Consider the following 27,139-nt stretch of genomic DNA (forward strand, 5'->3'; position numbering starts at 1 on the left):
CGGGTGCTTATTACGTATGTCACTTTTCTGATTTCATATGTATCTTTACCCAGTTTCAGGCGCAACTCTACTGTTATCTCCTCGATATTCTATTCCGATTAACACAATATCGAACAACTGCCCCTTATATTCATCTAGTCGTTCAACTATTCATGCCAAGAGAGAACGGACCCCATGACTTTCGTGATCTGATTTGTAATGTAATACAGCCAGAAAACCTGAATGATGAGCATATGTCGTATTGTGCGAAACAGACATTTCATATATTCGAGAATTTGTTGCAATATCTTAATAATCCGAAGAATGAGAAGTTGAGAGCCGACTTCGCGAGGAATATAAAATACATGCGATTATTCCAAACTCTACTGAGATATCTCGATCCAACGCTACCTCTCCCCTTGCTAAATCCCACTGTTTTACTTCTTCTCCGGTTTCTTATCAGCAAGGATACTCAAATAAAAGATGGTATGATATGGAACAAAGAGCAACAAAGAGATCGAGTGCCACCTGAGAGTGTGCTAATTGCACTGAAAGGAGTTGTGTTGAGATGTCATCAACAAATGAGTTTTCATGACCCAATGACTGTTCTTCAGAATCCAGATTTGTAAGTTTTTGAAGAGAAAGTTCTCGAAATCTTAGTTTCTTCTCTTCCAGAAAACGTCTGATACAAGTGGTGACACGAGCATTTGATCTTTTGAATCTTCTGATGCATGATTCAAATGCAATCGATGGATTTGTGAAGGCAGATGGCGTAAAAATGATATGCACTGTTATTAACTATCAGAATACCGAACTGGCACGCGCTGGATTCAAATTGTTGCTACAAGTTTCCGATGCGAAGTCTCTTTGTTTAATAAATCTCAGGGAAACTCTACCTTTCGTAAGTTTGGTTTTATTTGAATTCTTTTAAGAGAATGCATTTTATTCCAGATAATCGCTCGAATCGGTGACAGTTTGGAAAGGCACGAAGAGGACGACGTCGTCTACAGTGGCACCGGATTTTTGAGTAATGTGGTGGCACACAAGCAACCTGTGAAAGAGTTGGCGATTGGCAACAATGCGATAGGTCTTCTACACAAGACAATTGTGAAATACACACCGCTGAGCGATTTTAATGAGGGATACAAGAAGAAGTTGGCGTGTGGAATAATTAGTAATAGTCTCCGAGCACTGAACAACTTTTTGATGATGTGGATTCCGATGCAAAACGGACAAAGGATGGAGATGGGACAGGTTGAGCAGCAGCAGGTCTGCAAATTTATTGAGGATGTAAGTTTTTGTTGAAGTGAGAGATTCTAGAAGAAAATTGGAAAAGAACAACTAAATCTGTTTTCAAAATTTGTCTAGTTTTTTTGTCACCAATTTTCTCACATTTAAACTTTCCAGCTATTAAGACAATACAGTTAATACAACTGCGCTCCACCGAAACCCCTTGAGAAATGTCTTTTTCTCTGAGTCTCTCAATTTCGCATACAATTTTCTTCGGTTCCAGTAGAGCGCAGTTGTAATAACTGTGTTGTGCTAATAGTAGAAAATTTCTCTCTAAACAACCATTTTTTTGCAGGATTTCCTCAAACGACTGATGACGTGCCTATCGATAGAAGCATTTGATGTAGCGCCCCTTCTGGAACTTCGAAGTACAATTCTCCGATTCTTTTTGCTCGTTTTAAGGACACCATCCATTCCGAAAGAGTCATTATTACGAGTTACTGATGATTTGCGAAAAAGGAATCTAGTCGGACACATTTGCATTGCATTCTGTTGGGCTTACGGACAACAAACGAATGAGAGAACTCAGGATACGAAGAATCAGTTGATAGAACGAGTATTCAGTTTATTGATTCGATTAATGGAGCAATGTGAAGAAGAGCAAGTGGCACATGGCCTGTATTCCATCTCTTGTCCGCTGAGTCTGCTGAAAAGTAATCAAATAAAACCGCTGTTCATTCTGAATGTATTACGAGTATCTGACAAAATTCTGCAACATTGTCCACTGCTGGCGGATAGTTGGGCAACGTATAGAGGAACTTTAAGAATGCTGGAGAATCATTCAAATCCAGATATTGGTAGGTTGATGAAAAAAACTATTTTGAGTGTAATGTTTTACTTTTAGAGCAAGCAGTAAGTTCATTGCTACGAAAATTACCAATAATGGATGCACAAATGGATGATGGACTTCTTCAAAATCATCATATTACGGATCTCGGATAAAAAGAAAACTGTTTTGTCCCCCGTTCACATGCCATCGATTCATCTAGTTGAAATGTTCTGCCCTTCATGTAGCTTGTACATAGTTTGTTTCAGTATTGTTTCTTTTCTCTCTAAACTGCAACCGGTCTCCACGCTTTCCACTCACGTTTTGAATACAATTAGAGTCTCCTCCGTTTTGAATGATCTGATTTATCTCATTTTATAGCACTTTTTATCCAGTAGCACTCGGTTTCACTTTTTTTGTCTATGTAAGCATAATTATTCTAATTTTAAATTAACCACTATGTTTTCATGTTAAAATATTATTTTTCATGCTTTATCTTGAAACATAAAACAAAAGTTATTTATTTTTTGATTTCTAGCTTGCATGACGAATTTGATCCAATTTGGACGGTGTCTCAGTATATCGGAACTGAATTCCCTATGTATTTGGAGAAATTCTGACTTAAAAATTGATGTAATTATCGATATGCCTGCAATTTGTTCAAAATCTTGAAAATACTTTTAAAAATCATTCTGTTCTACAAAAAACATTATTTAAACTACCGCGCAAATAACACATTTATGCGCCAACTGCTTACTGACGCAAAAGTCGTGCTCGAGAAATGCGTCAACGGTCTTGAAGCGATTTGGAATTTCAACACCATTTTTACACAGATGCTTCATCTAAACTTTAACCCATATCCATGTTTTGCTGTTCGTTTTTGAATTATTAAAATGAATAGAATTTCGCAATACCACGCCCAATATCGATGCTATCTTATTTTGACGATTTCGCAATACATAGTTAAGCATTAGCAATGTATTTTACACTACAAATCCTATAAAAGCTATAAATAACTTCACACGCCAACAATTGTATTTTCGTTGTTTTGTTCGTTTCTCCTTTGGAATCTGATTTACTCCCCATTCATTATACTTCTTCTTATTGTCTTTTTCTCGCGTGTCTGTGATTTCATAATATCTTCACTTTCAGAAATGTCCCGCTTCTTCCACGCCAAAGGAGACTCCGACTCCGACACCGAATCCAGCGAGGATGAGGTTGAGGAGCAAAAAGTGAACAAAAGCGCCAAATTCCGGTATATTTTACATTTTTACTTGGAAAGGAAAATTTTAACAAATTATTTTTCAGTGATGACCTCGACTTCATGGCTGGTCCTGAGGATGACGAAAAACGTGTCGTCCGAGCTCAAAAGGACAAGAAGTTCGACGAACTCAAAGGAATCATCAAACAAAATCGTGATGCTAAGAGCAATAAGGATTTGAATAGGCTTCTGACGGGATTTGATTCTCTAGTGAAGGCATATGACAAATCAAAAACTATTTTCCAACGCCAGAATGTCACTATTCCGCGTTTCTACATTAGGTATTCAAAAGTTTCATCAATTCATCTCGAACATTTTCTTTTTGCAGATCACTTGTGGAAATCGAGGATTACGTGAACAAGCTCTGGGAAGACAAGGATGCAAAAGCATCTCTCTCGAAGAACAACGCTAAAGCTCTCCCACCTCTTCGTCAGAAGCTGAAGCGGTACATCAAAGAACAAAGTTTCCAAGACTTGGTGACCGATTACCGTGCCAACCCAGATGAGGATGGTTACGAAACTCCAGAAGATGAGGACGATGATGACATTGAGGAGGTGTCAGAAGCCAAGGTTGAGAAATCACCTGGAAAGCCAGTCGGCAAGGCTGCTGACAGTGAAAGCGACAGCGACAGTGATGATGATTCGTCTAGCTGGACGACTGAGCCAGACACAGATGAGTCTGATGACGAAGACAGTGTCACAAAGATGGAACAACTTCGTCGCTATTTCTTGAAAAAAGAGTTCCGTGAGGAGAGCAAGGATGACAAGAGGGTCAAAAGAAAAAGAGAAATCAAGGTTAAGGAAGTTGTTGAAGACGACGATGATGCTGACTGGACTCCAGTTAGCAAAGAGAAGTCTGTTGTTCACTTCGATCCGAAAGAAGAAGTCACTCATGATGTTATGATCAAGAAACTCAACGAAGTTATGTCTGCACGTGGAAAGAGAACAACTGATCGCAACCAACACGTCGCCAATCTTCAAAAACTTTTGGAAGTTTCTGGTGAGAAGGATCTTGGTCTCGGAATTCATGTCAAGATCAGTTTCTGCATCATCTCGGCTCTCTTCGAACTTAACGCCAAAATCAGCGACTATATGGAGTACGAGACGTTCATGAACACGTTGGCTACTGTCGACAAGCTTCTCGATCTTCTTATTGGAACCGACCGCGTCAAGTTGTCTGTGACTTATGCCGAAGAAGATGAGAATCTCAAGGTAAGATATTATAAACGTGTTCAAGTAGTTCAATAATTTGTATTTTTACAGGATGAGAACGAGGATTATCGTATTCAAGGAAGTATTCTCATCGCTGTCCAAAGATTGGATGGCGAATTGGCGAAGATACTTCAGAATGCGGATTGTCACTCGAATGACTACATCGAGAAGCTGAGGGCTGAGAAAGACATGTGCTTGCTTATCGAAAAAGCCGAGCGCTACGTTGAACTTCGCAGCCATCTCAAAATCTTCGACAAGCACGAAGTCTGCAAGGTTTACATGATGAGAATCGAGCATACCTACTACAAATACCAAGACCAAAATGAGGGAGACGCCGGACAGACGATGGATTATTTGTGTAAGAAGATCTACAGCTTGGATGATGAGAAGCGTTTGAGACAGCGTGCTATGCTCTGCCACGTTTACTTCCTCGCCGTTCACGATCAGTGGCATCGTGCCAGAGACCTTCTTCTCATGAGTCATATGCAAGCCATCGTTGATCATTCGGATATTGACACTCAAATTCTCTACAATAGAACCATTTGTCAACTCGGACTATGTGCTTTCCGTCATGGTTTCATTCGTGAAGCTCACCAAGGACTTTCCGAGATTCAAAACACTCAACGTGCCAAAGAATTGCTCGCTCAAGCTGTTGGAACTCGTCAACACGAAAAGACAGCCGAACAAGAGAAGATCGATCGTTCCCGCCAGGTTCCTTATCACATGCACATCAATGTTGAGCTCATGGAATGTGTCTATTTGATCTGTTCGATGCTTCTTGAGATTCCACACATGGCCAGTTGTGAGTTTGAGATGCGTCGTCGTATGCTCAGCCGCAGTTTCCACTATCAGCTAAAACAAAGCGAGAAAGCTTCATTGACTGGACCACCAGAGAACACTCGTGAACATGTCGTAGCTGCATCGAAGGCTATGCTCAATGGAGACTGGAGAAAATGTAAGGAATACATTGTCAACGACAAGATGAACCAGAAGGTGTGGAACCTCTTCCACAACGCCGAGCAAGTCAAGGGAATGGTTGTGAGACGTATTCAAGAAGAATCCCTTCGCACATACCTTCTCACATACTCGACTGTTTATGCTACAGTTTCACTCAAGAAGCTTGCTTCGTTGTTCGACCTTTCGAAGAAAGATGTTCACAGCATTATCAGGTAACATAATTATTTTCACCGTTTATTTTCAATATAATAATTTTCAGTAAAATGATTATCCAAGAGGAGTTGTCAGCCACACTCGACGAGCCAACCGATTGTCTCATCATGCATCGTGTCGAACCATCTCGTCTACAAATGCTGGCACTCAACTTGTCCGACAAACTCCAAGCTCTTGCTGAGAATAATGAGCAAATTCTCGAGCCACGTACCGGACGTGGAGGCTATCAAGGACCTGGATCGTGGTTTCCAGGCAGGAACGAGCGGCAAGGAGACAAGCAGAAAGGAGCAGGAGGATTCCAAGGAGAACGACGTGGAGGACAAGGACAAGACGGAAAGCGAGGAAACTGGGGATCACAGGGTGGTCAACAGCGTCGTCATCCAAATAAGCAACGTGCTTTCTAAATTTTCATTATTCAATCGTCTCTCCCATCTGTGGAACCCGCTAATAAGCCTTTCATGGCGCCTGCAGATGACTTTCAAGTTGTCTGCAGGCGCCAATACTCGTTTCTGTTTTTGTTGAATTGATCCGTTCTTGAATTCTTTTCACTATTTTCTTTTCTATCCCCTTCATATTTTCTGTTCAGTGATTAACCTGAAAAACCCCTATAAGTTTGTTTTTGGTTGGTAGTGTTTAAGTTATTTCTTTTCTCTACAACTTCGTTTGTTTCTTATAATATCTTAATTATTCCTGTTGGGTTTCCGTACTTTTAAAAAAATGAAATCTACATTTTTCAATTACTGTTTTCCATTTCTTTCTGGTGTCTATCCAACTTGATATATTCTTTTCTCGAAAACTGAACTTCAACTTGATTTCTATCATTAGGTAGCTGGAAACTAGTTTCGCCAAGCGAACAACATGGGAAAGAAGAAGGCATTCATTGATAAGAAAGCCAGTCAAAGCTTTCGATTGGTGCCGGATAATAGGGAGAAGAGTGAACGATTCAAGCCAGATCAAGCTCATTTGGAGGAACAACAGAAGTATGGAGTCTACTACGACGATGATTATGATTACTTGCAGCACATGCGAGCTATCAATGAGGTAAACGACAGTTCTTTTGAAAATTTGACCTCAAATGACTTGTTTTCAGCCGATGAAACTGGAAAGTGTACATGAGGAAGTGGAGAAAACAACCATCCGTGCTGCTCCTCCTGCTTTCCCTCCAGCTCCTCCTCTCTTTGGTCTCGTCGGAGGTCTGAAAAAGCCAGAATTTTTCGATGAAGACGTTGCCAACGCGTTGGAAGATGTGACAGACGATAGGAACGGAGGAGAACTCGAAGATAACTTCATCTCGTTAGCGGGTGGAGTTCTTGACGAACGGACAACTTTCTTCAGAAACGAGAGAAGAGGTGGAGATTCTGATGAAGAGGATGACGACGATGAAGATGATCAAATGTACGATGATTACGATGACGAGGAGCTATTCGGAGAGGAAACTGTCAGAGAGATTAGACCGGAGAGAACTGAACAGAGAGTTATGGACGATGCTTTTGAAGAGCTTATGAATAGAGAATACAATACTGATCAGGTAGAAAACCTTTCCATTTTTTTTAATTAAAAATCTTTTTTCCCCAGATCGGAGAGCTCGATGGAGACGACTACGAAATCGGAGGCGCCCTTGAACCAAACGCTGGTCGTCTTCACAAACTGATTAATGACAAAGGACGTTCTAATGCAGAGTATGATGAAGAGGTACTACTTTTAAAGCTTTCATTTCTAAACAAAGATTTGCAGCTCGCCAAACATTATGTGCGGGAACGGATGCGGCTCATTGAGGAAGGAGTCATCAAGGACAAAGAGGAGTACGAGATTGTGGAAGTGGATGAGGGTACCAACAAGAAGATGAAGTGGGACTGCGAGTCTTTCGCCACTCAATACACAAATATCTACAATCATCCAACACTGATCAAAGAGCCACGTGGATTGTCAAGAAAAGCTTTGAAGCGATTCGATAAGGCTGTGGAAGACATGGAGATTGCTGAGGAAGATGAGGATGAGGATGAAGACGAGGATATGGAAGATGATGCAGATGACAATGAAAGTGTTTTCTCGACTGTTTCAACGTTCCGACCGAAAGGAGAGACTCCAGAACAGAGAAAGTTGCGAAAGGCAGCTGTGAAAGAGGCGAGAAAGCAGAGAAGAGTTGAGAAGAAGGCCAATAAGACGATGTTTGCAGAGGAGAAACGAAAGGTGAGAGTGAGCAACAGTTAACTGAAAACTTTATTGTTTCGTTTCAGCTCGCCAAAGGACGCATCGGACAGATCAAGGCTCGTCCAATCTAGTCATCTTCATTCACTTCCATATAATATCTTTTTTCCTGTTGCTTGTTTTTGTTCAACCCAGTATAGTTTACTTCTATCTGTTTTTCGTTTTGTTTTCTTCGCCTTCACCCCTCCCTTCACCCCTTATTCTTGCGTTGTCTTAAATTTTTTGTGATCAATTTTTGAAACAAACACAGTAAATTCGAGAAACAAACTCAGAGAACAAATCAATTAAGTGTCAGCAGCTCATTTCAGCTCACTTTCAGCTCATTTGCCATCGAGTTAAATCTTTCGGATGAACGCGTTGAATGACACATTTCGGAAGTAACGTCATTGGGGGAATTCGGAGAAGCGAAAAATGTCGAATAGGAGGTCCTCTGGAATGGAAATCTAAAACGTTCCGGAGTGAAATTTCATATTTATCTGGAACCATTGTCATCAAAACTTCAAACACTTATTGTTTGAGTATCAGTCAATATTCTGAACCATATTCTGAAGCACAAATTTGTTTGAACGTACGTGCAAACTGCGCTGCTCATCTTTCCTTGTTTTCGAAAAATCTACTGCCCAAGGAAGGTGAGTCAGTGTAGAATCTTGAGCTAATCATCAAAAACATTTCTGAGACGATCATACCGCCCAGGGCCAGCATTAAGACCAAAATAATAGTAATAACTCCAGGTAAACTCTCAGAGTGTAATAACTTTAGATCAGGTTATGAGAGTTGGGCTAATAATAATACTAAAACATAACATCACATAAAATGAAGAGACCAGATAGGCCTATCACCAACTGAAATTCTTTATAATTAGTTTTTATAATGTAGTAGTTTAACGAAATTCGTCGACAAACTTTTCAGATTTTTAGCATATAAGAACTGAAAACAAACCCAGGGAATATTTTTCAAATTTTTTGGAAGAATGCCACATTCCAGAAGCAACTACTTCGAAGGAATGCGGAGAAGCGAAAACAGCGAAATTTTGTGAATGGAATAAGAATGATGACAAGAAATTAGAACTACGACCAAAAGTTTCCTTTTCAGGAAACCATTCGTGCTGAAAAGTCAATGGAACTTGACGGAATCAAATATAGCAAAAGACAGAAAAGAGTTAGGGGATTGTTTGAAGACGTGGCATATTATTTTTTTGCGTTAACTATGGTACCTTGTCCGACAAACAACATTGAAATTCGAGACAACTGATGACCAATTATTTGTGAACATTTAGTTATATCTAACATCATAAAGACACTATTTTTGGTGGATTCTGGGAAATCTGCGAGAGTAAAAATAAGTTGTTAGGATTTCAAATGAAACTTTAAACCGAATATTTCAATACAGAATGAAATTTATTAAACAGGAGTCTTTTAAACAGAGTTATTAAGATGTTCATAACAATATAAATTTCAGAATGTTGTCTTCTTAAAAGTGCAATTAAAGATTTGTTGTTTTCAATAGAGTCTCTTGACGGGGCGTTTCTCCAAAAACTCTTTTTCAGTGTTATTCCACGCGGCAAAAGTGATATTGTCCGCCGTAATCAAGATGGATGCCACGTATTGATCCGAATCTCTAACAATGTAATTTGGACTGCTGAATTTATGAATTCCCCATGTACGTTTCCAATAGTGATCTCTGAAGTATGTAAAAGTTATCAGACTTCAACTCAACTATAGACTTACTTTCTAGCAACTTGATAAACTGGTAGTTGATCAGATGGGTCTAACTGATTGATTGGAATACTATTCATTATTTGATTTGAATTGAGAGGGTTTGAGACAAAAATACTGAAATACTCTAAATTCTGATATCCTTCATTTGATCTCCACTTGTTCAGAAACTGGATGACAACAGTATCGATTATAGCTCCATTGTTAATAAACAACTGCCTGCCTTCGAAATTGGATAAAATGTCTTCTGCCGGACAATACATTGTCTCAATATCTAACACTTTCGCCTTAGCGAATTCCAAATTTCTTCCAAGCAAAGGACATTCTAATTCAGATAATTTGATAAAATCCTGGTTAGGAGAGATTTTTAGAAAATCGTGGAACTCAGCCATTAACATAGTACTGTCACTCGACAAATCTGTACTGGAGATATTCTTTAGTTTTGAAAATGTTGGCGTCAGCATGCTCACAATTAACTGATATTTGATGGATGAACCAAAGAAGTCGAGGAAATAATTGTGGATAGATGTGAGCATGGTTTCTCTTTGAACCGTATTGCATTGTATCATAAGTGGGTGATTTCTGGTTGGCATGCTGAAATGAATGAAATGAGCATTTATAATATAGAAAGTTGGTGAACTGAATAGTCTAACAAAAGACGCGAAGAGACTCAATCTCAACTGACACTCTCACCAATAGGAGAAGATGTACATTAGAAATGAAATTACCTCATTTGAAAACGAGTGGAAACGATTATTTTTGTTATTTTTGTTTTTACTGCAATAACTCAGAAACGATGGCGAGCCTGCTTACAGCGGCGGGGGTCTACCTCACGGTAGGTCCGCTAGCTGCGACGAGAGATTTTGATAGGTCTCTCGCCTGTCTTTTTTATCAGACGGTGGGTTTGTGCAGAGGGTCGAGCTCAGGGAACATCATCACCCGAGTTGATTCCACCGGCATCACTATTTGGTTAGGTATAGCTGCTCGCAGTGGACTCAGGTTCCGACTTAACCTTCGCCCTCCCGAAAATTTAACACCACAGGATTCCTTCAACTTTGTCATAGCCGTCGGGTGTTGGCACATCACTGACTATGACGGAGCAGATCGTGGCAGGCTGACCAAATTCGTTGTCACCAAAATGGCTGTTATAAAAGTACAAGGCACTTTGACTTTTGTTCACTCACTAGACTTGTAAATCCATTCCGCACAGATTGATCGAAACGAGTGGACGAGCTCTCAAACTTCCTGGTATGCTCATAAATGGATTTTCTCCACTGCTAGATGATGTGATATCGATGGAATTAGACGCTCTCGACTCATAGGTGATTGTGAGTATCTTGTCGAAACGGCTTCTCATCATTGATTTCATATTTTGATAGAATTTCTGAGAACAAGAAGCCATCATCAACAGATCCACCAACTCCATGCTCGACAAGATCTCGCTCTGAACCAAACTTGAAAATTTTGAAAGTTTGATGGAGTTTTTGGAAGGGGCTGCCTTTTGGAATGGAGTTCGTAGGAAAGCCTTCTGAATTCTTTCTCTCATAACCTCTTCTTCTGTCATTTTCCATGAAGCAAATTGGATTCCTCGAGTTGTGATTTTCAGTGATGCCACGTGTTGATCAGCATCTCGAACTATAAAGTGCGGACTACAGAAGCTTTCGATTTTCCAGTCGCATTTATCCCATCCTTTTCTGAAAACAGTACATTTGTTTTCTATCTAAATACACTAACTAAACTATAAAAGTTTCAGTAATAACCCATCTCACTCTACCTTCTGTCATAATGATAAACCGGCATCTTCTTCATTACATCAAATCGTTTTATATCAATATTTTTTATTATGTTCTCTCGATTCAGGAAAGTTTCTTCCTCAAGAGTAACATTCAAAAACTCAATATTATGATATCCGTTATCTGATTTCCAACTGTTCAAAAACTGAATAATATCATCATCCGTGAGTATTCCCTCATTTATAAAAAGTTGTCTTCCCTTGAAATTCTTCAAAAGTCCTCCAGCTCTACTGCCAGAGATCATTATCTCTAGTACTTTGGTTTGAGCCAGTTTTAGACTTCGTTCGTATTCACAACCTCTTATTGAAGAGACTCGAATATAATCCTGTGAGGATGAGACAGTTAAGTATCTATCCAACAATTGTGCAGCTGTTGCTTCGTTCCGGAAATAAAGAATACTATTCTTGATGTTCTCCAGTCTTGGTACATAGTTCAAGCTACCATTTTCTAAATGATACTCAATAGATGACCCGAAAAATTGTCTGAAATAGTTGTGGATGGTCTGTAACATTTGTTCTCCTTCTTGCTGACTGCATAGTATATAGAATGGGTGATTCCTAGTTGCCTTGCTGAACAATAACTGGTTTATAAATGACTTGCTTAACGAAAATCTCACCAACAGTTCACGTCAATTCCAAACAGATTCCTTTGAACGATAGGCCGATTTCTACCTTCTTCTCTTGGCACCAACTTCATAAACTCTTTGTTGTTACTGTTAGAAGATGAAATACTAACATTATTTGGTTTTGAGGAGAAGTATGTGATTGAAATGATCTTATCAAGTCTAGATTTCATAGTTGATTCTATCCTTCCTTTAAATTTCTTCGAGCAAAACGACAGAAAAAGAATATCGATTAGTTCCATACATGAGAATATTTCAGTTTGGACCACCGAGGGAAAACTAGAAAGTTTCATAGTTTTCATTCTGAAATAATGAAGAATTAAATAGAGATTATAAAAGTAGAAGAAAAAAGAGAGATTCAAAAAATCAATGAGCTGAACGAGGAGATGTAGTGAGTCGTGTGTGTGCTCTGCCACGTCTTCACACGTTCATTCCCCATGACAATCTATCTTGTCATCGCTGTGGACATCCTATTTAGATGATTTTCTGTCTCATTAGAACTCAAATGACTGATTGAGACAGTATATAGCTATTAGAAACGAGTCAATGTGGTTCTTGACTTATCACTTATTATATACTTATTATGGCTTATCACTTATTGAGTATATAATAAGTATATAATAAGTAATAAGTCAAGAACCACATTGACTCGTTTCTAATAGCTATATACTGTCTCAATCAGTCATGAGTTTTGAAACAAACACATAAAATTCGGAAAACAAACGCAGAGAACGAAATCAATTAAGTATCTGGGCGAATTCAGCTCATTTTACATGAATTTAAATCTTTCGGAAGAATGCGTTGAATGACATATTTCGGAAGTAACTTCGTCGGGGGAATCCGGAGAAGCGAAAACAGCAAAACTATGTTTCAGAATGGAAAACGAATAATCGAAAACAGAAAAAGTCACTTTTCAGGAAGCCATTCGTACTGAAAATTCAATGGAACTTGACGGAATCAAATATAGCAAAAGACAGAAAAGAGTTGGGGGATTAAGAGTGCTTTTTGAAGTCAAGGCATTATATTTTACGTTAAATATGGTACGTTGTCCGACAAAAAACTTGGAAACTCAAGACAACTGATGACTAATAATTTTGAAATATATGTAGTTAATTCTATAATAACATCACAAAGAAACAGCCATTGGTGGATCCTGGGAAATCTACAGAAGTGAAAATAGGAAATTGATGGAATTTCAAATGGAATGAAATTTATTAAACAGTAGAGTTTGAAACAAAGTTTTTAAGATGTTCATAACAATATAAATTTCAGAATGTTGTCTTCTTAAAAATGCAATTAAAGATTTGTTGTATTCAATAGAGTCTCTTGATGGGGCGTTTCTCCAAAAACTCTTTTTTCAGTCATATTCCACGCGGCAAAAGTGATATTGTCCTCCGTAATCATAATGGATGCCACGTGTTGATCAGTCTCTCTAACAATATAATTTGGACTGCTGAACTTATGAATTCCCCAAGTGTGTTTTTGATAGGGATCTCTGAAAAATATTAAGGTTATGAGACATCTACTCAACTATGGACTTACTTTCTAGCAACTTGATAAACTGGCAGTTGTTCAGACGAGTACAATCGGTCGATTGGAATACTGTCCCTGATTTGATTTGGATTGAGAGGATGTCTAAATGGACAGACAGTAATACTGAAATACTCTAAATTCTGATATCCTTCATTCAATCTCCACTTGTTCAGAAATTGGATGATAGTTGTATCGCTTATAATTCCTTTGTTAATAAACAACTGTCTACCTTCGAAATTGGATAAAATGTCATCTGCCCAGCAAGACATTGTCCCAATATCTAACACTTTCGTCCTAGAAAATTCCGAAATGCTTACAAGCAAATGGGTTCGAAAATCTGATGGTGCGATTAAATCCTGATTCGGGGAAATCGTAAGGAAGTCGTGAAAATCAGCTACTCCTATGTAACTCGATAAAAGTGTACTAGAGATATTCTTCAGTTTTGAAAATGGTGGCATGAGGAGGTAAACATTTAACTGATATTTGATCGATGAACCAAAGAAGTCGAGGAAATAATTGTGGATAGATGGAAGCAGTGTTAGCTCATGTTCCAAATCGGATAGTATCATAAGTGGGTGATTTCTGGTTGGCATACTGAAAAGAATGAATCATTAGGGAAGTTTTTCAGCGTGCGGTAGTGACAAAATGATTCTTACTTACCTTACTTGTAAATCCATTCCTAATAGATTCATTGGGATAGGTGGACGGCCTTTGAAATCATGTCTCCCCCTGAGACTCATAAATGGATCGTCTCCACTATTCGATGATGAGATATTAATGCGAGACGGTACTCTCGACTCATAAGTGAATGTGAGTATCTTGTCAAAACGACTTCTCATCAATGATTTCATATTTCGATGGAATTTCTGAGAACAAGAAGCCACCATCAACAGATCCACCAACTCCATGCTCGACAATATCTCTTTTTGAATTAGCCATGAAAATTTTGAAATTTTCATGAAGTTTCTGGGAGGGGATGCTTCTTGGATTGGAGTTTTCTGGAAAGTCTTCTGAATTCTTTCTCTCATAACCTCCTCTTCTGTCATTTTCCATGAAGCAAATTGGATTCCCCAAGTTTTTATGTTTAATGATGCCACGAGTTGATCAGCGTGTCGTACTATAAAGCTTGGACTACTGAATTCTTCTATTTTCCATTCAATATCCCATCCGCTTCTGAAAAAAAGGGGTACTTTTGTTTTCTATCTAGACTAACTAAACTGTGACTATCCAAATCATAGTAATGACTCCTCTCACTCTACCTTTTGTCATACCGATAAATCGGCATCTTCTGATTAGGATCGAACTGTTTTATATCAACATTTTTCATTATTTTCTCTGGATTTAGATCAATTCCTCTCTCGCGATATATACTCAAGAACTCCAAATTTTGTTGTGTTTGACTTGATTTCCAGTTGTTCAAAAACTGAATAACATCATCATCTGTGATTATTGCACCACTTATAAACAGTTGTCTTCCACTGAAATTCTTCACAAGTTCTCCAGCTCCACTGCCTGAGATCGATACATTGAGAACATTAGTCTGCGCCAGTTTCAGATTTTTTTCGTATTCAAAACTTCCGTGTGCATACAATTGAATATATTCCTGTGAGGGTGAGAGAGTTAAGTATCCATCCAATAATTCTGCAGCTTCTTCTTCATTTCGGAAATGAAGAATACTATTCTTGATGTTCTCCAGTCTTGGTATATAGTTCGAGAAACAATTTTCTAAATGATACTCAATAGAGCATCCGAAAAACCCTCTGAAATAGTTGTGGATTGTCTGTAACATTTGTTCTCCGTCTTGCTGATTGCATAGTATAAAGAATGGGTGATTCCGAGTTGCCATGCTGGAAAATATCTGGATTATAAATGATTTGTTTGAAGAAAAACTTACCAACAGTCTACTTCGATTCCAAACACATTCATTCGAACGATAGGCCGGTTTCTACCTTCTTCTCTTGACACTAACTTCATAAAATCCTTGTTATTACTGTTAGAAGATGAAATTCTAACATTATCAGGATTTGAGGAGAAGTATGTGATGGAAATTATTTTATCAAGTCTTGATTTTATACATAATTCTATCGTTTTTTTAAACTTTTTCGAGCAAAATGACAGTAAAAGAATATCGATTAGTTCCATACTTGCAAATATTTCAGCTTCGACCACCGAGGGAAAACTAGAAAGTTTCATAGTTTTCATTCTGAAATAATGAAGAATATAAAAGAGAAAAAGGTTGGAAAAACAGAGAGATTCAAAAAAATCAATGATCTGAACGAGGAGATGTAGTGAGTCTTGTGTTTGCTAATCTCTGTCACGTAGTCACCCTTCCATTCCCAAGACTATCTATCCTGTCAATGCAGTAGACACACGGTTTCTTGTTTCATTAGAGCGAAGATTGTCCATCGATACAGTACGACACACATTCTAATGAAAACTTTAAAACCCCTAATTTCTTTATGAAAATTCCATAACACGCACCAATTAGCCTTTTGAAAAAAGTCGATTGAAGAAAGTGGGCAGAGTCTCGTTTGTCGAACGAATTAGACAGCGGAACCCACTGGAAGATTATTGTTTTGAATAAGTCTGGGAGCCTGTTACCCCCAAACATTCAACCGCTGATATTCCTATCCCCCGAATGGATATAAATAGATGTTGGGGAAACACGCGGAGTGGCAACTTGAGTTTGAGCACTAAAATTAACCTAAACTTTGGAACTGATTTTCTCGGAACTGGAGGGCCACTGCAAACGTTCGGGGATTAAAAATGCCTTTTGATGTGTTGTTGTTCGAAGTCAAGGCATTATATTTTACGTTGAATGTGGTACCTTGTCAGACAAAAAACTTAGAAATTCCAGACAACTGATGACTAATTATTTTTGAACATATAGTTAAATCTGACACTATAAAGACACCGCTTTTGGCGGGTTCTGGGAAATCTGCGAGAGTAAAAATAGGTTGATGGAATTTCAAATAGGAGTTTTGACCGAAAATTTCAATACAGAATACAATTTATTGAACAGCAGAGTTTGAAACATAATTATTAAGGTGTTCATAACAATATAAATTTCAGAATGTTGTCTTGTCCATATTCGATCCGTGTTCTAAATGTAGACCCCTTATGGATCCTGTATAATCCATATTAGATATGGACGCATTCGGATAAAAGGAAAATATTATAAACAAGCTATTTTCCGAAGATGACTTTTCTTGTTACGTCGGTAGATACTTTTTTGAAGCAACTACTCTGCTTCTTATGTACTGCTTTTTATGTGTGGTGATTCAAAGTTAAAGTCGTAGTCTGAAGATCTCAATCATCTAAATATGTTTGAATAGAGTAACTCATTTTCTATTGTTTTTCAAACTTTTAAAGACAAGTTTTCTTTAAAAGTGATTGGGAACAGAGCAAATTTTGTGGACGAACAGTTGGACGGAAATAGAAGCTGAAAAAATAATAGATGGAACACAACACACACAAAAAGAAGCTTGTCATCAAGATAACTGATGACTAATTATTTGTGAACATGTAGTTAAATCTCACATCACAAAGAAACCGGTTTTGGAGGATTCTGGAAAATCTGTAGGAGTGAAAATTGGAATTTGATGGAATTTCAAATGAAAGTTTAGACCGATGATTTCAATACAGAATCCAATTTATTAAACAGTAGAGTTTGAAACAAAGTTATTAAAATGTTCATAACAATACAAATTTCAGAATGTTGTCTTCTTAAAAATGCAATTAAAAATGTGTTGTTTCAATAGATTCTCTTGACGGGACGTTTCTCCAAAAACTCCTTTTCAGCCATATTCCACGCGGCAAAAGTGATATTATCCGCCGTAATCAAGATGGATGCCACGTATTGATCCGAATCTCTCACAATGTAATTTGGACTGCTGAACTTACGGATTCTCCAAAAATGTTTCCCATAACGATCTCTGGAAAATATTGAAGTTATGAGACATCAACTCAATTATGGACTTACTTTCGAGCAACTCGGAAAACTGGCACTTGAACAGATGAGTCTAACTGATTGATTGGAATACTATTCATTATTTGATTTGGATTAAGAGGGTTTGAGACAGAAATACTGATATACTCCAAATTCTGATATCCTTCATTTGATTTCCACTTGTTCAGAAATTGGATGATAGCTGCATCGCTTATGATTCCATCGTCAATAAACAACTGTCTTCCTTTGAAATTGGATAAAGTATCATCTACCGAGCGAAACGCTTTGCTGATATTTAACACTTTCGTCTTAGTAAATTCCAGACTTCCCCCAAGCAAATGGTTATGAAAATCAGATAGTGCAATAAAATCCTGATTAGGAGAGATCTTAAGAAATTCAGCCACTCCTATATCACTCGATAAAACAGTACTAGTGATATTCTTCAGTTTTGAAAATGGTGGCGTCAGGACGTGATCATTCAATTGATATTTAATGGATGAACCAAAGAAGTCAAGGAAATAATTGTGGATAGATGGAAGCAGTGTTTGTTCCTGTTCCAAATCGGATAGTATCATAAGTGGATGATTTCTGGTTGGCATACTGAAAGGAAGGAAATGAACTCATTAGGGAAGTAGTTCAGTGTATGGTAGTAACAACGACCACTTGTTATGTCACGCATAACTGGTTCTCTTATAAATAACTCCTAAATGAAAACAAATGAAAATCTGATTGATCAAAACACTGGCTCCAATAATAGTTTAGTTTCTTCATATTCATATAAACTGATTTACATTCTTTCATACTCACCTTACTTGTAAATCCATTCCGAGAAGATTCATTGAAATACGTGGACGACCTCTGAAATCAAATATCCGATTGATACTCATAAATGGTTCGTCTCCACTACTAGACGATGAAATACACGGCGAAATTCCCGACTCATAAGTGATTGTGAATATCTTGTCGAATCGGCTTCTCATCAATGATTTAATATTTTGGTAGAATTTCTGAGAACAAGAAGCCATCATCAACAGATCCACCAACTCCATATTCGACAAGATCTCACGTTGAATTAGACATGAAAATTTCGAAATTTTGATGGAGTTTCTGGGAGGGGATGCTTCTTGGAGTGGAGTTTTCTGGAAATTCTTCTGAATTCTCTCTCTCATAACCTCCTCTTCTGTCATTTTCCATGAAGCAAATTGGATTCCTCGTGTTGTGATTTGCAGTGATGTCACGTGTTGATCAGTATCTCGAATTATGAAGTTTGGACTACTGAATTCTTCTATTTTCCAGTAGTCAAAAACTTCTCTGAAAACAGGAGTTATTTCGTTTTCTATATGAATACTAACTGAATTCTGACTAAAAGTTTCAGTAATAACTCTTCTCACTCTACCTCTTATCACACTGGTAAACCGGCATCTTCTGATTCGGATCAAATCGTTTCATATCAATATTTCTCATTATTTTCTCTGGATTTAGATCAGTTCCTCTCCCGCGATTTATTTTCAAGTACTCCAAATTTTGATGTGTTTGATTTGACATCCAACTGTCCAGAAACTGAATGACATCGTCATCTGTGACTATTCCATCACTTATAAACAGTTGTCGTCCAGTAAAATTCTTTAAAAGCCCTCCAGCTCTACTGCCTGAGATCACTATATCGAGAACATTGGTCTGAGCCAATTTCAGATTTCTTTCATATTCAAAACCTCCGCTTGAAAAGACTGCGATATATTCCTGTGAGGGTGAGAGAGTTAAGTACCCATCCAACAATTGTGCAGCTGCTTCTTCAATCCCAAAATAAAGAGTAGTATTTTTGATGTTCTCCAGTCTTGGTATGTAAGACGAGCAATAATTTTTCAAGTTATATTCAATAGATGACCCGAAAAACTGTCTGAAATAGTTGTGGATGGTCTGTAACATTTGCTCTCCGTTTTGCTGATTGCATAGTATAAAGAATGGATGATTCCTAGTTGCCATGCTAAAAAATCTGGTTTATAAATTAGTTTCTGAACGAAAAACTCACCAACAATCCACGTCGATTCCAAACAGATTCATTCGAACGTCAGGCCGGTTTCTACCTTCTTCTCTTGGTACCAACTTCATAAACTCCTTGTCATCAGTGTTAGAAGATGAAATTGTAGCGTATTCTGGCCCAGAAGAGGTGTATGTGATGGAAATGATCTTATCAAGTCTTGATTTTATAGTTGATTCTATCCTTTCTTTAATCTTTTTTGAACAAAATGACAATAAAAGAATATCGATTAGTTCCATACTTGAGAATATTTCAGCTTGGACCACCGAGGGAAAACTAGAAAATTTCATAGTTTTCATTCTGAAATAATGAAGAATATAATAAAGAAAGAGAGTTAGAAAAAGAGAAAGGTTCAAAAAAATCAATGATCTGAACGAGGAGATGTAGTGAGTCTTGTGTGTGCTCATCTCTGCCACGTCGTCACACGTCCATTCCTATGACTATTTATCCTTTCGTCTCATTAGAGCGAATATGATTCATCTACACGGTAAGATACACAGTATAACGAAGACTCATAATTTACACGCACCAATTTTGATTTCGACATTTTCATTAATAAAATAAATTTAAAAATTTATTGGAGACTGATATGGAACAACAACTAGATTAATTACAGATACTTTTCACACATCTCAACGTGTCATCATCATTCTGCGACTCCATGTATTCCTCTGTTTTTGGCTTCTTTTTCGGCTTATCTGCAATCGTCTCAATTGATGTAGACTGTGTGCGTTGTTCCCGTCTTGAAGGAATACGCTCTTCAGCAGTTGAAACTGTTCTCGTCTTTTTCTCCGTATAATCTTTCGCTGTCTTTTCATCTACAGGATCATAATCTTCTGTTGATACAGTAGTCTTCGAAACTGTCGTTTCTTTGGATTTGCTCTTTTTATTATTCTTTTTAGCCTTTATTTTCATTCCATCCTTCGGAATCGTTGGCTGAATTGTCTGTTCATTTGATCGTTTCTCTTTACTTTTCAGACATTTCGCAATTGAAACTTTATTGCCTTCTGCTGCTGTTTCAGATGACTTCTTTCTCGAAACTCCTCTCGATCTTGCATCAACTTTTGCTTTACCTCTGTCCACTTTTCTACTACTTTCTTTCTTTTTCGATTTGCATTGAATGAGAGAAGGAATTGAAATCAAGAGAACCAAAACTACGGAAAGTAATACAACTTCATCCATCGACTGTCTTTATAGATTATTATTTAATTATGTTAAATGAATCTCATTAGAGCGAATATGGTTCATCTATACGGTAAGATACACAGTCTAACGAAGACTCATAATTTACACGCACCAATTTTCATCAAAAAGTGTATTGAAAAAAGTGGGCGGAGTCCCATTTGCAGAACATGTTAGTCAGCGGAACCCACTGAGATATAAATGAAAAGCGTCTGCATCGGCTCATAAGTGATTGTGAATATCTTGTCGAAACAGCTTCTCATCAATAATTTTATATATCGATGAATTTTCTGAGAACAATATGCCATTTTTTGCATTTGCTTATTTTATTTCATTTATTTACTCACTTTTCAATAAATTTTTATGTCAAACCAACATGAAAAAAGATGAGATGAGCTCGAGTTCAATTTGGTTCAAAATACAAAGAAGAGGTGAAGAAATCTTGTAGTTAGGAAGAATTTAAAAATGTTCTTACAGGATTTGTCTATGGAATAGACTCTGAAAGTGATGATTATGAGTGTCTGGACGATTCAAAAGGTTTGATGAAAAAATGAATGTAAACCTGTCTTCTTAAACATGCAATTAAAGACAAAGAACATCAATTGACGTATGTTTTCAATAGAATCTCTTGAAGGAATGTTTCTCCAAAAACGCTTTTTCAGTCATATTCCACGCGGCAAAAGTGAAATTATTCTCCGTAACCATAATGGATGCCACGTGTTGGTTCGAATCTCTAACAATGTAATTTGGACTACTGAACTGATTAATTCGCCAAGTGTGTCCGAAATAGGTTCCTTTGAAAAATACGGAATTAATGAATTGAAATGAGTTGTCGACTTACCTTTTATCAAATGTGTAAACTGGCAACTCGTCAGATTTATCTAATCGATTAATTAGAATACTATTCATAATAATATTTGAATTGATCTGGCAACGATGAGTTCTAAGAGAAATGCTCAAATATTCCAAATTCTGATATCCTTCACTTGATATCCACTTGTTCAGAAATTGGATGACAGCAATGTCACTTATGATTCCTTTCTCAATAAACAACTGTCTACCCTCGAAATTGGATAAAATGTCATCTGCCGTGCAGTACGTAGATCCAATATTCAAAACTTTTGTCTTAGAGAATTCCGAGTTTTCTCCTAGCGATGGATTTTCAAATATAGTAAGTCTGATGAAATCTTGATTAGGAGAAACCGTAAGAAAATCTTGGGATTCTGTTGTTCCTATTTCACCGCTATACATTAAATCTGTACTGGTAATTCCTCATTTTCGATAATTCGGATGTCAGCTTGTTCACAATCAATGTATATTTGATGGATGATCCGAATAAGTCAAGGAAGTAATTGTGGATAGATGTAAGCAGAGTTTCTTTTGAAATCTGAGCTGGATCGCATTGTACCATAAGTGGACCATTTTCGGTGGGCATACTGAAAAGAATGAGATGACCAATTGAATGATTGAAATGTAACACTTTTGTTACACTTTCTCCTGTTATATTTCCAATCTCTTAAATAATGAGTAGAAACCAAGCTTGTGGTCACCAATGTGATAAAGTATCGAGTGCCTCGACTCCTGCTCACTCACCTTATTTTTAATTCCATTCCGCAAAAATCAATTGTCTCCCTCTAGCATTCTCTCTCATAAACTAGAAAAACCTCTCCGATCTTACACCAGGAAAGTTCTTCAGAGATGTAACATTCGCTATACTTCCTATCTAAATCGTCTCGAGATTCTTGATTTATACTCCCTCCGTCACCGTCGTCTTAAATCTCAATTAATGCTCCTCTATAAAATAATTTGCGGCGCCACTTTCTTTCCTGAAATCCACTCTTATGTCAGACTGTCTAACTCTAACCGACGACCCATGACCCTCATTTGTATTAGACCACAAGTAAATGATTTCTTCTCTTCCACTGTCCCCATCTGGAATTCCATCACATCTAATTGTCCTGAATTTCTCTCCCCCGGTAAATTTATCTCCCTTCTTGAACAATCCATTAATCGATTATAAGTTTGATCTCTCTCTCTCTCCCACCCCCATGCATTATATTGCTCACTCACCCGCCTCTCCCATTTTAACGGTCTGTCACTTTAATTTAATTTATCCTTCTCAAAATTCTTCCACCACCACTTTCACAGTTCGGTTTTATAATCCTTCCCCCAATCCTATCTTGCCATTATGATTCTCAATTTTTTATTTTTTATTTGTTCCCCCCACCCCTACCTGGTCTGTCGCCTCGTGAGGGGCTTGATCAGGTCTCTAGTGTATAGTATTGATTATTTTTTTTAGTCAATAAATTTAATTTAATTTAAAAAAAAATTAAAGGTTGTGAATCTGTTATCGGAACGACTTCTCATCAGTGATTTCATATTTTGATAGAATTTCTGAGAACAAGAAGCCATCATCAACAGATCCACCAACTCCATGCTCGACAAGATCTCTTTTTGAACCAGCCATGGCATTTTAGAAATTTTGATGAAGTTCACGATAGGGTCTCCCCTTCGATTTTTTTGAAGAAGCTTATGAATCTTTACTCTCTTGACTTCTTCTACCGTATAGATGAACCATATTCGCTCTAATGAGATTCATTTAACATAATTAAATAATAATCTATAAAGACAGTCGATGGATGAAGTTGTATTACTTTTCGTAGTTTTGGTTCTCTTGATTTCAATTCCTTCTCTCATTCAATGCAAATCGAAAAAGAAAGAAAGTAGTAGAAAAGTGGACAGAGGTAAAACAAAAGTGGATGCAAGATCAAGAGGAGTTTCGAGAAAGAAGTCATCTGAAACAGCAGCAGAAGGCAATAAAGTTTCAATTGCGAAATGTCTGAAAAGTAAAGAGAAACGATCAAATGAACAGACAATTCAGCCAACGATTACGAAGGATGGAATGAAAATAAAGGCTAAAAAGAATAATAAAAAGAGCAAATCCAAAGAAACGACAGTTTCGAAGACTACTGTATCTTCGATGGAATTTCAAATGGAATGAAATTTATTAAACAGTAGAGGTTGAAACAGAGTTATTAAGATGTTCATAACAATATAATATTCAGAATGTTGTCTTCTTAAACATGCAATTGAAGACAAAGAAGAGCAATTAACGTATGTTTTCAATATAATCTTTTGACGGGGCGTTTCTCCAAAAACTCTTTTTCAGTCATATTCCATGCGGCAAAAGTGATATTGTTCTCCGTAATCGTTATAGATGCCACGTGTTGATCCGAATCTCGAACAATGTAATTTTGACTACTGAACTTATGGATTCTCCAAAACTGTTTCCCAAAGCGATCTCTGAAAAAGTATTAGCGTTATAAGACATCCACCCAATTTTGGACTCAGCGGAGGCCCTCTCAACGCACTGGGCTTAGTACTTTGAGAGAGCCTCTGGAGGCCTCGTGGACTTACTTTCTAGCAACTTGATGAACTGGCAGTTGATCAGATGAGTCTAACTGATTGATTGGAATACTATTCATTATTTGATTTGGATTGAGAGAGTGTGAGACAGAAATACTGAAATACTCCAAATTGTGATATCCTTCATTCGATTTCCACTTGTTCAGAAATTGGATGATTGCTGTATCGCTTATGATTCCATTATCAATAAACAACTGTCTTCCTTCGAAATTGGATAAAACGTCATCTACCGAGCGATTCGATCTATTAATATGTAAAACTTTCGTCCTAGCAAATTTCAAATTTTCCCCAAGCAAATGGCTTCGTAACATTGTGATGCTTTCTAACGCAGGTAGTCTGATATAATCCTGATTAGGAGATATTGCAAGGAAATCGTGGAACGCAGCTACTTCTAGGAAACTGAATACATCTGTACTACTGATATTCCTCAGTTGTGAAAATGGTCGCGTCAGCATGTAAACATTTAACTGATATTTGATGGATGAACCAAAGAAGTCGAGGAAATAATTGTGGATAGATGTAAGCAGAGTTTCTTGATGTTCCAAATCGGATAGTATCATAAGTGGGTGATTTCTGGTTGGCATACTGAAAGGAATGAATCATTAGGGAAGTTGTTCAGCGTACGGTATTGACACAATTATTCTTACTCACCTTACTTGTAAATCCATTCCGGCAAGATTCATTGAGATAAGTGGACGACCTATGAAATCATTTCTCCGATTGATACTCATAAATGGTTCGTCTCCACTACTAGATGATGAGATATTGATGTACGACAGCGGATTCGACTTATAAGTGATTGTGAGTATCTTGTCGAAACGGCTTTTCATCAATGATTTCATATTTCGAGTGAATTTCTCAGAACAAGAAGCCATCATCAACAGATCCACCAACTCCATGCTTGACAAGATCTCTTTTTGGATCAGCAATGAACATTTTGAAAAATTCATGAAATTTCTGGAAGTGGATGCTTCTTGGATTAGAGTTTTCTGGAAAGTTTTCTGAATTCTTCCTTTCATAACCTCTTCTTCTGTCATTTTCCATGCTGCGAATTGTATTCTTCGTGTTGTGATTTCCAGTGTTGCCACGTGTTGATCAGCATCTCGAACTATGAAATGTGGACTACTGAATTCTTCTATTTTCCAGTCGCATTTACCCCAGTCTTTCCTGAAAACAGAATCAATTTTGTTTTCTATACAGTAAATAATCTCTGATATCCAAGTCATAATAATGACCCCATATAACTCTACCTTCTTCTGTCATAACGATAAATCGGCATCTTCTGATTCGGGTCAAACCGTTTGATGTCAAGATTTCTCATTATTTTCTCTGGATTTAGATTCATTCCTCGCCAGTAATGTATACTCAAGAACTCTAAATCTAGTTGTGTTTGACTTGATTTCCAACTGTTCAAAAACTGAATGACATCATCATCTGTGACTATTCCATCAATTAAAAACATATGTCTTCCTTTGAAATTCTTCAAATAATCTCCGGCTCTACTGTCCGGGATCCATAAGTCGAGCACTTTGGTCTGAGCCAGTAGTTTCAGACTTTGTTCGTTTTCAAAAATTCCGCATCCATACAATCGAATATATTCCTGTGAGGGTGAGACAGTTAAGTACCCATCCCAAAATTGGGCAGTTGTTGCTTCATTCCGGAAACAAATATTACTATACTTTATGTTCGCCAGTCTTGGTATATAGCCCAAATCACGACTTTCTAATTGATACTCAATAGATGATCCGAAAAATTGTCTGAAATAGTTGTGGATTGTCTGTAACATTTGCTCTCCGTCTTGCCGATTGCATAGTATAAAGAATGGGTGATTCCTAGTTGCCATGCTAAAAAATATCTGGTTTATAAATGACTTGTTTGAAGAAAAACTAACCAACAGTCTACGACGATTCCAAACAGATTCATTCTAACGACAGGCCGGTTTTTTGCTTCTTCTCTTGGAACCAACTTCATAAATTCCTTGTTATTACTGTTAGAAGATGAGATACTAACATTATCTGGATCCGAGGCGGAGTATGTGATTGAAATGATCTTATCAAGTCTCGATTTCATAGTTGATTCTATCGACTTTTTCATTTTTTTCGAGCGAAACGAGAGAAAAAGAATATCGATTAGTTCCATACTTGAGAATATTTCAGTTTGAACCACCGAGGGAAAACGAGAAAGTTTCATAGTTTTCATTCTGAAATAATGAAGATGTTGATGGAAAAACAATGTAAAAAGAGAGATTCAAAAAAATCAATGAGCTGAACGAGGAGATGTAGTGAGTCTTGTGTGTCCTCATCTCTGCCACGTCCACTATTCCGATGACAATCTATTCTGTCATCACATAGACAGACAGTGGACCTTATTATAAGACAGAATTAATTATCGTTAAAGGTTAATTTGACTTTTTGAAAAATGTAAGCAGAGTGAATTGACCGAAAATTTCAATACAGAATACAATTTATTGAACAGCAGAGTTTGAAACAGAGTTATTAAGGTGTTCATAACAATATAAATTTCAGAATGTTGTCTTGTCCATATTCGATCCGTGTTCTAAATGTGGACCCCTTATGGATCCTGTATAATCCATATTAGATATGGACGCGGATAAAAGGAAAATATTATAAACAAGCTATTTTCCGAAGATGACTTTTCTTGTTACGTCGGTAGATACTTTTTTGAAGCAACTACTCTGCTTTTTATGTATGTGGTGATTCAAAGTTAAAGTCGTAGTCTGAAGATCTCAATCATCTAAATATGTTTGAATCGCGTAACTCATTTTCTATTGTTTTTCAAATTTTTAAAGACAAGTTTTCTTTAAAAGTGATTGGAAACAGAGCAAATTTTGTAGACGAACAGTTGGACGGAAATAGAAGCTGAAAAAATAATAGATGGAACACAATACACACAAAAAGAAGCTTGTCATCAAGATAACTGATGACTAATTATTTGTGAACATGTCGTTAAATCTCACATCACAAAGAAACCGGTTT

The 27,139-nt window shown here is 37.3% G+C and overlaps 8 protein-coding genes across 8 annotated transcripts; 3 read left to right on the top strand and 5 right to left on the bottom strand.

Moving 5' to 3' along the window:
- Positions 1 to 3,189: 3,189 nt before the first annotated feature.
- GCK72_000671 (uncharacterized protein) lies at positions 3,190 to 6,081 on the top strand (the record flags this gene model as incomplete). Its single annotated transcript, XM_003109083.2, has 5 exons — positions 3,190 to 3,290; positions 3,344 to 3,577; positions 3,625 to 4,507; positions 4,559 to 5,676; positions 5,724 to 6,081. 5 exons carry the CDS (start codon positions 3,190 to 3,192, stop codon positions 6,079 to 6,081), a joined length of 2,694 nt encoding a protein of 897 aa, XP_003109131.2.
- A 454-nt stretch (positions 6,082 to 6,535) lies between these two features.
- Positions 6,536 to 7,959, top strand: GCK72_000672 (uncharacterized protein; the record flags this gene model as incomplete). The annotated part of the gene is made up of 5 exons (XM_053722612.1): positions 6,536 to 6,718; positions 6,768 to 7,205; positions 7,253 to 7,369; positions 7,412 to 7,867; positions 7,915 to 7,959. 5 exons carry the CDS (start codon positions 6,536 to 6,538, stop codon positions 7,957 to 7,959), a joined length of 1,239 nt encoding a protein of 412 aa, XP_053591257.1.
- Positions 7,960 to 9,384: 1,425 nt separating this feature from the next.
- Positions 9,385 to 12,089, bottom strand: GCK72_000673 (uncharacterized protein; the record flags this gene model as incomplete). The annotated part of the gene is made up of 5 exons (XM_003109198.2): positions 9,385 to 9,565; positions 9,613 to 10,194; positions 10,785 to 11,294; positions 11,375 to 11,962; positions 12,010 to 12,089. The coding sequence occupies 5 exons, from the start codon at positions 12,087 to 12,089 to the stop codon at positions 9,385 to 9,387; spliced, it is 1,941 nt and encodes a 646-aa protein (XP_003109246.2).
- Positions 12,090 to 13,311: 1,222 nt separating this feature from the next.
- GCK72_000674 (uncharacterized protein) lies at positions 13,312 to 15,474 on the bottom strand (the record flags this gene model as incomplete). Its single annotated transcript, XM_053722613.1, has 5 exons — positions 13,312 to 13,510; positions 13,558 to 14,142; positions 14,209 to 14,721; positions 14,808 to 15,395; positions 15,443 to 15,474. 5 exons carry the CDS (start codon positions 15,472 to 15,474, stop codon positions 13,312 to 13,314), a joined length of 1,917 nt encoding a protein of 638 aa, XP_053591258.1.
- Positions 15,475 to 17,302: 1,828 nt separating this feature from the next.
- GCK72_000675 (uncharacterized protein) lies at positions 17,303 to 19,774 on the bottom strand (the record flags this gene model as incomplete). Its single annotated transcript, XM_053722614.1, has 5 exons — positions 17,303 to 17,483; positions 17,531 to 18,097; positions 18,305 to 18,808; positions 18,894 to 19,481; positions 19,527 to 19,774. 5 exons carry the CDS (start codon positions 19,772 to 19,774, stop codon positions 17,303 to 17,305), a joined length of 2,088 nt encoding a protein of 695 aa, XP_053591259.1.
- A 367-nt stretch (positions 19,775 to 20,141) lies between these two features.
- On the bottom strand, positions 20,142 to 20,717 carry GCK72_000676 (uncharacterized protein; the record flags this gene model as incomplete). Its single annotated transcript, XM_053722615.1, has 1 exon — positions 20,142 to 20,717. One exon carries the CDS (start codon positions 20,715 to 20,717, stop codon positions 20,142 to 20,144), a length of 576 nt encoding a protein of 191 aa, XP_053591260.1.
- A 2,635-nt stretch (positions 20,718 to 23,352) lies between these two features.
- GCK72_000677 (uncharacterized protein) lies at positions 23,353 to 23,718 on the top strand (the record flags this gene model as incomplete). The annotated part of the gene is made up of 1 exon (XM_053722616.1): positions 23,353 to 23,718. The coding sequence occupies one exon, from the start codon at positions 23,353 to 23,355 to the stop codon at positions 23,716 to 23,718; it is 366 nt and encodes a 121-aa protein (XP_053591261.1).
- Positions 23,719 to 23,839: 121 nt separating this feature from the next.
- Positions 23,840 to 26,237, bottom strand: GCK72_000678 (uncharacterized protein; the record flags this gene model as incomplete). The annotated part of the gene is made up of 5 exons (XM_003109270.2): positions 23,840 to 24,020; positions 24,135 to 24,728; positions 24,795 to 25,310; positions 25,394 to 25,987; positions 26,035 to 26,237. The coding sequence occupies 5 exons, from the start codon at positions 26,235 to 26,237 to the stop codon at positions 23,840 to 23,842; spliced, it is 2,088 nt and encodes a 695-aa protein (XP_003109318.2).
- Positions 26,238 to 27,139: the final 902 nt, after the last annotated feature.

The sequence above is a fragment of the Caenorhabditis remanei genome, chromosome I, assembly GCF_010183535.1.
Source record: "Caenorhabditis remanei strain PX506 chromosome I, whole genome shotgun sequence".
Taxonomy (NCBI): Eukaryota; Metazoa; Nematoda; class Chromadorea; order Rhabditida; family Rhabditidae; genus Caenorhabditis; species Caenorhabditis remanei.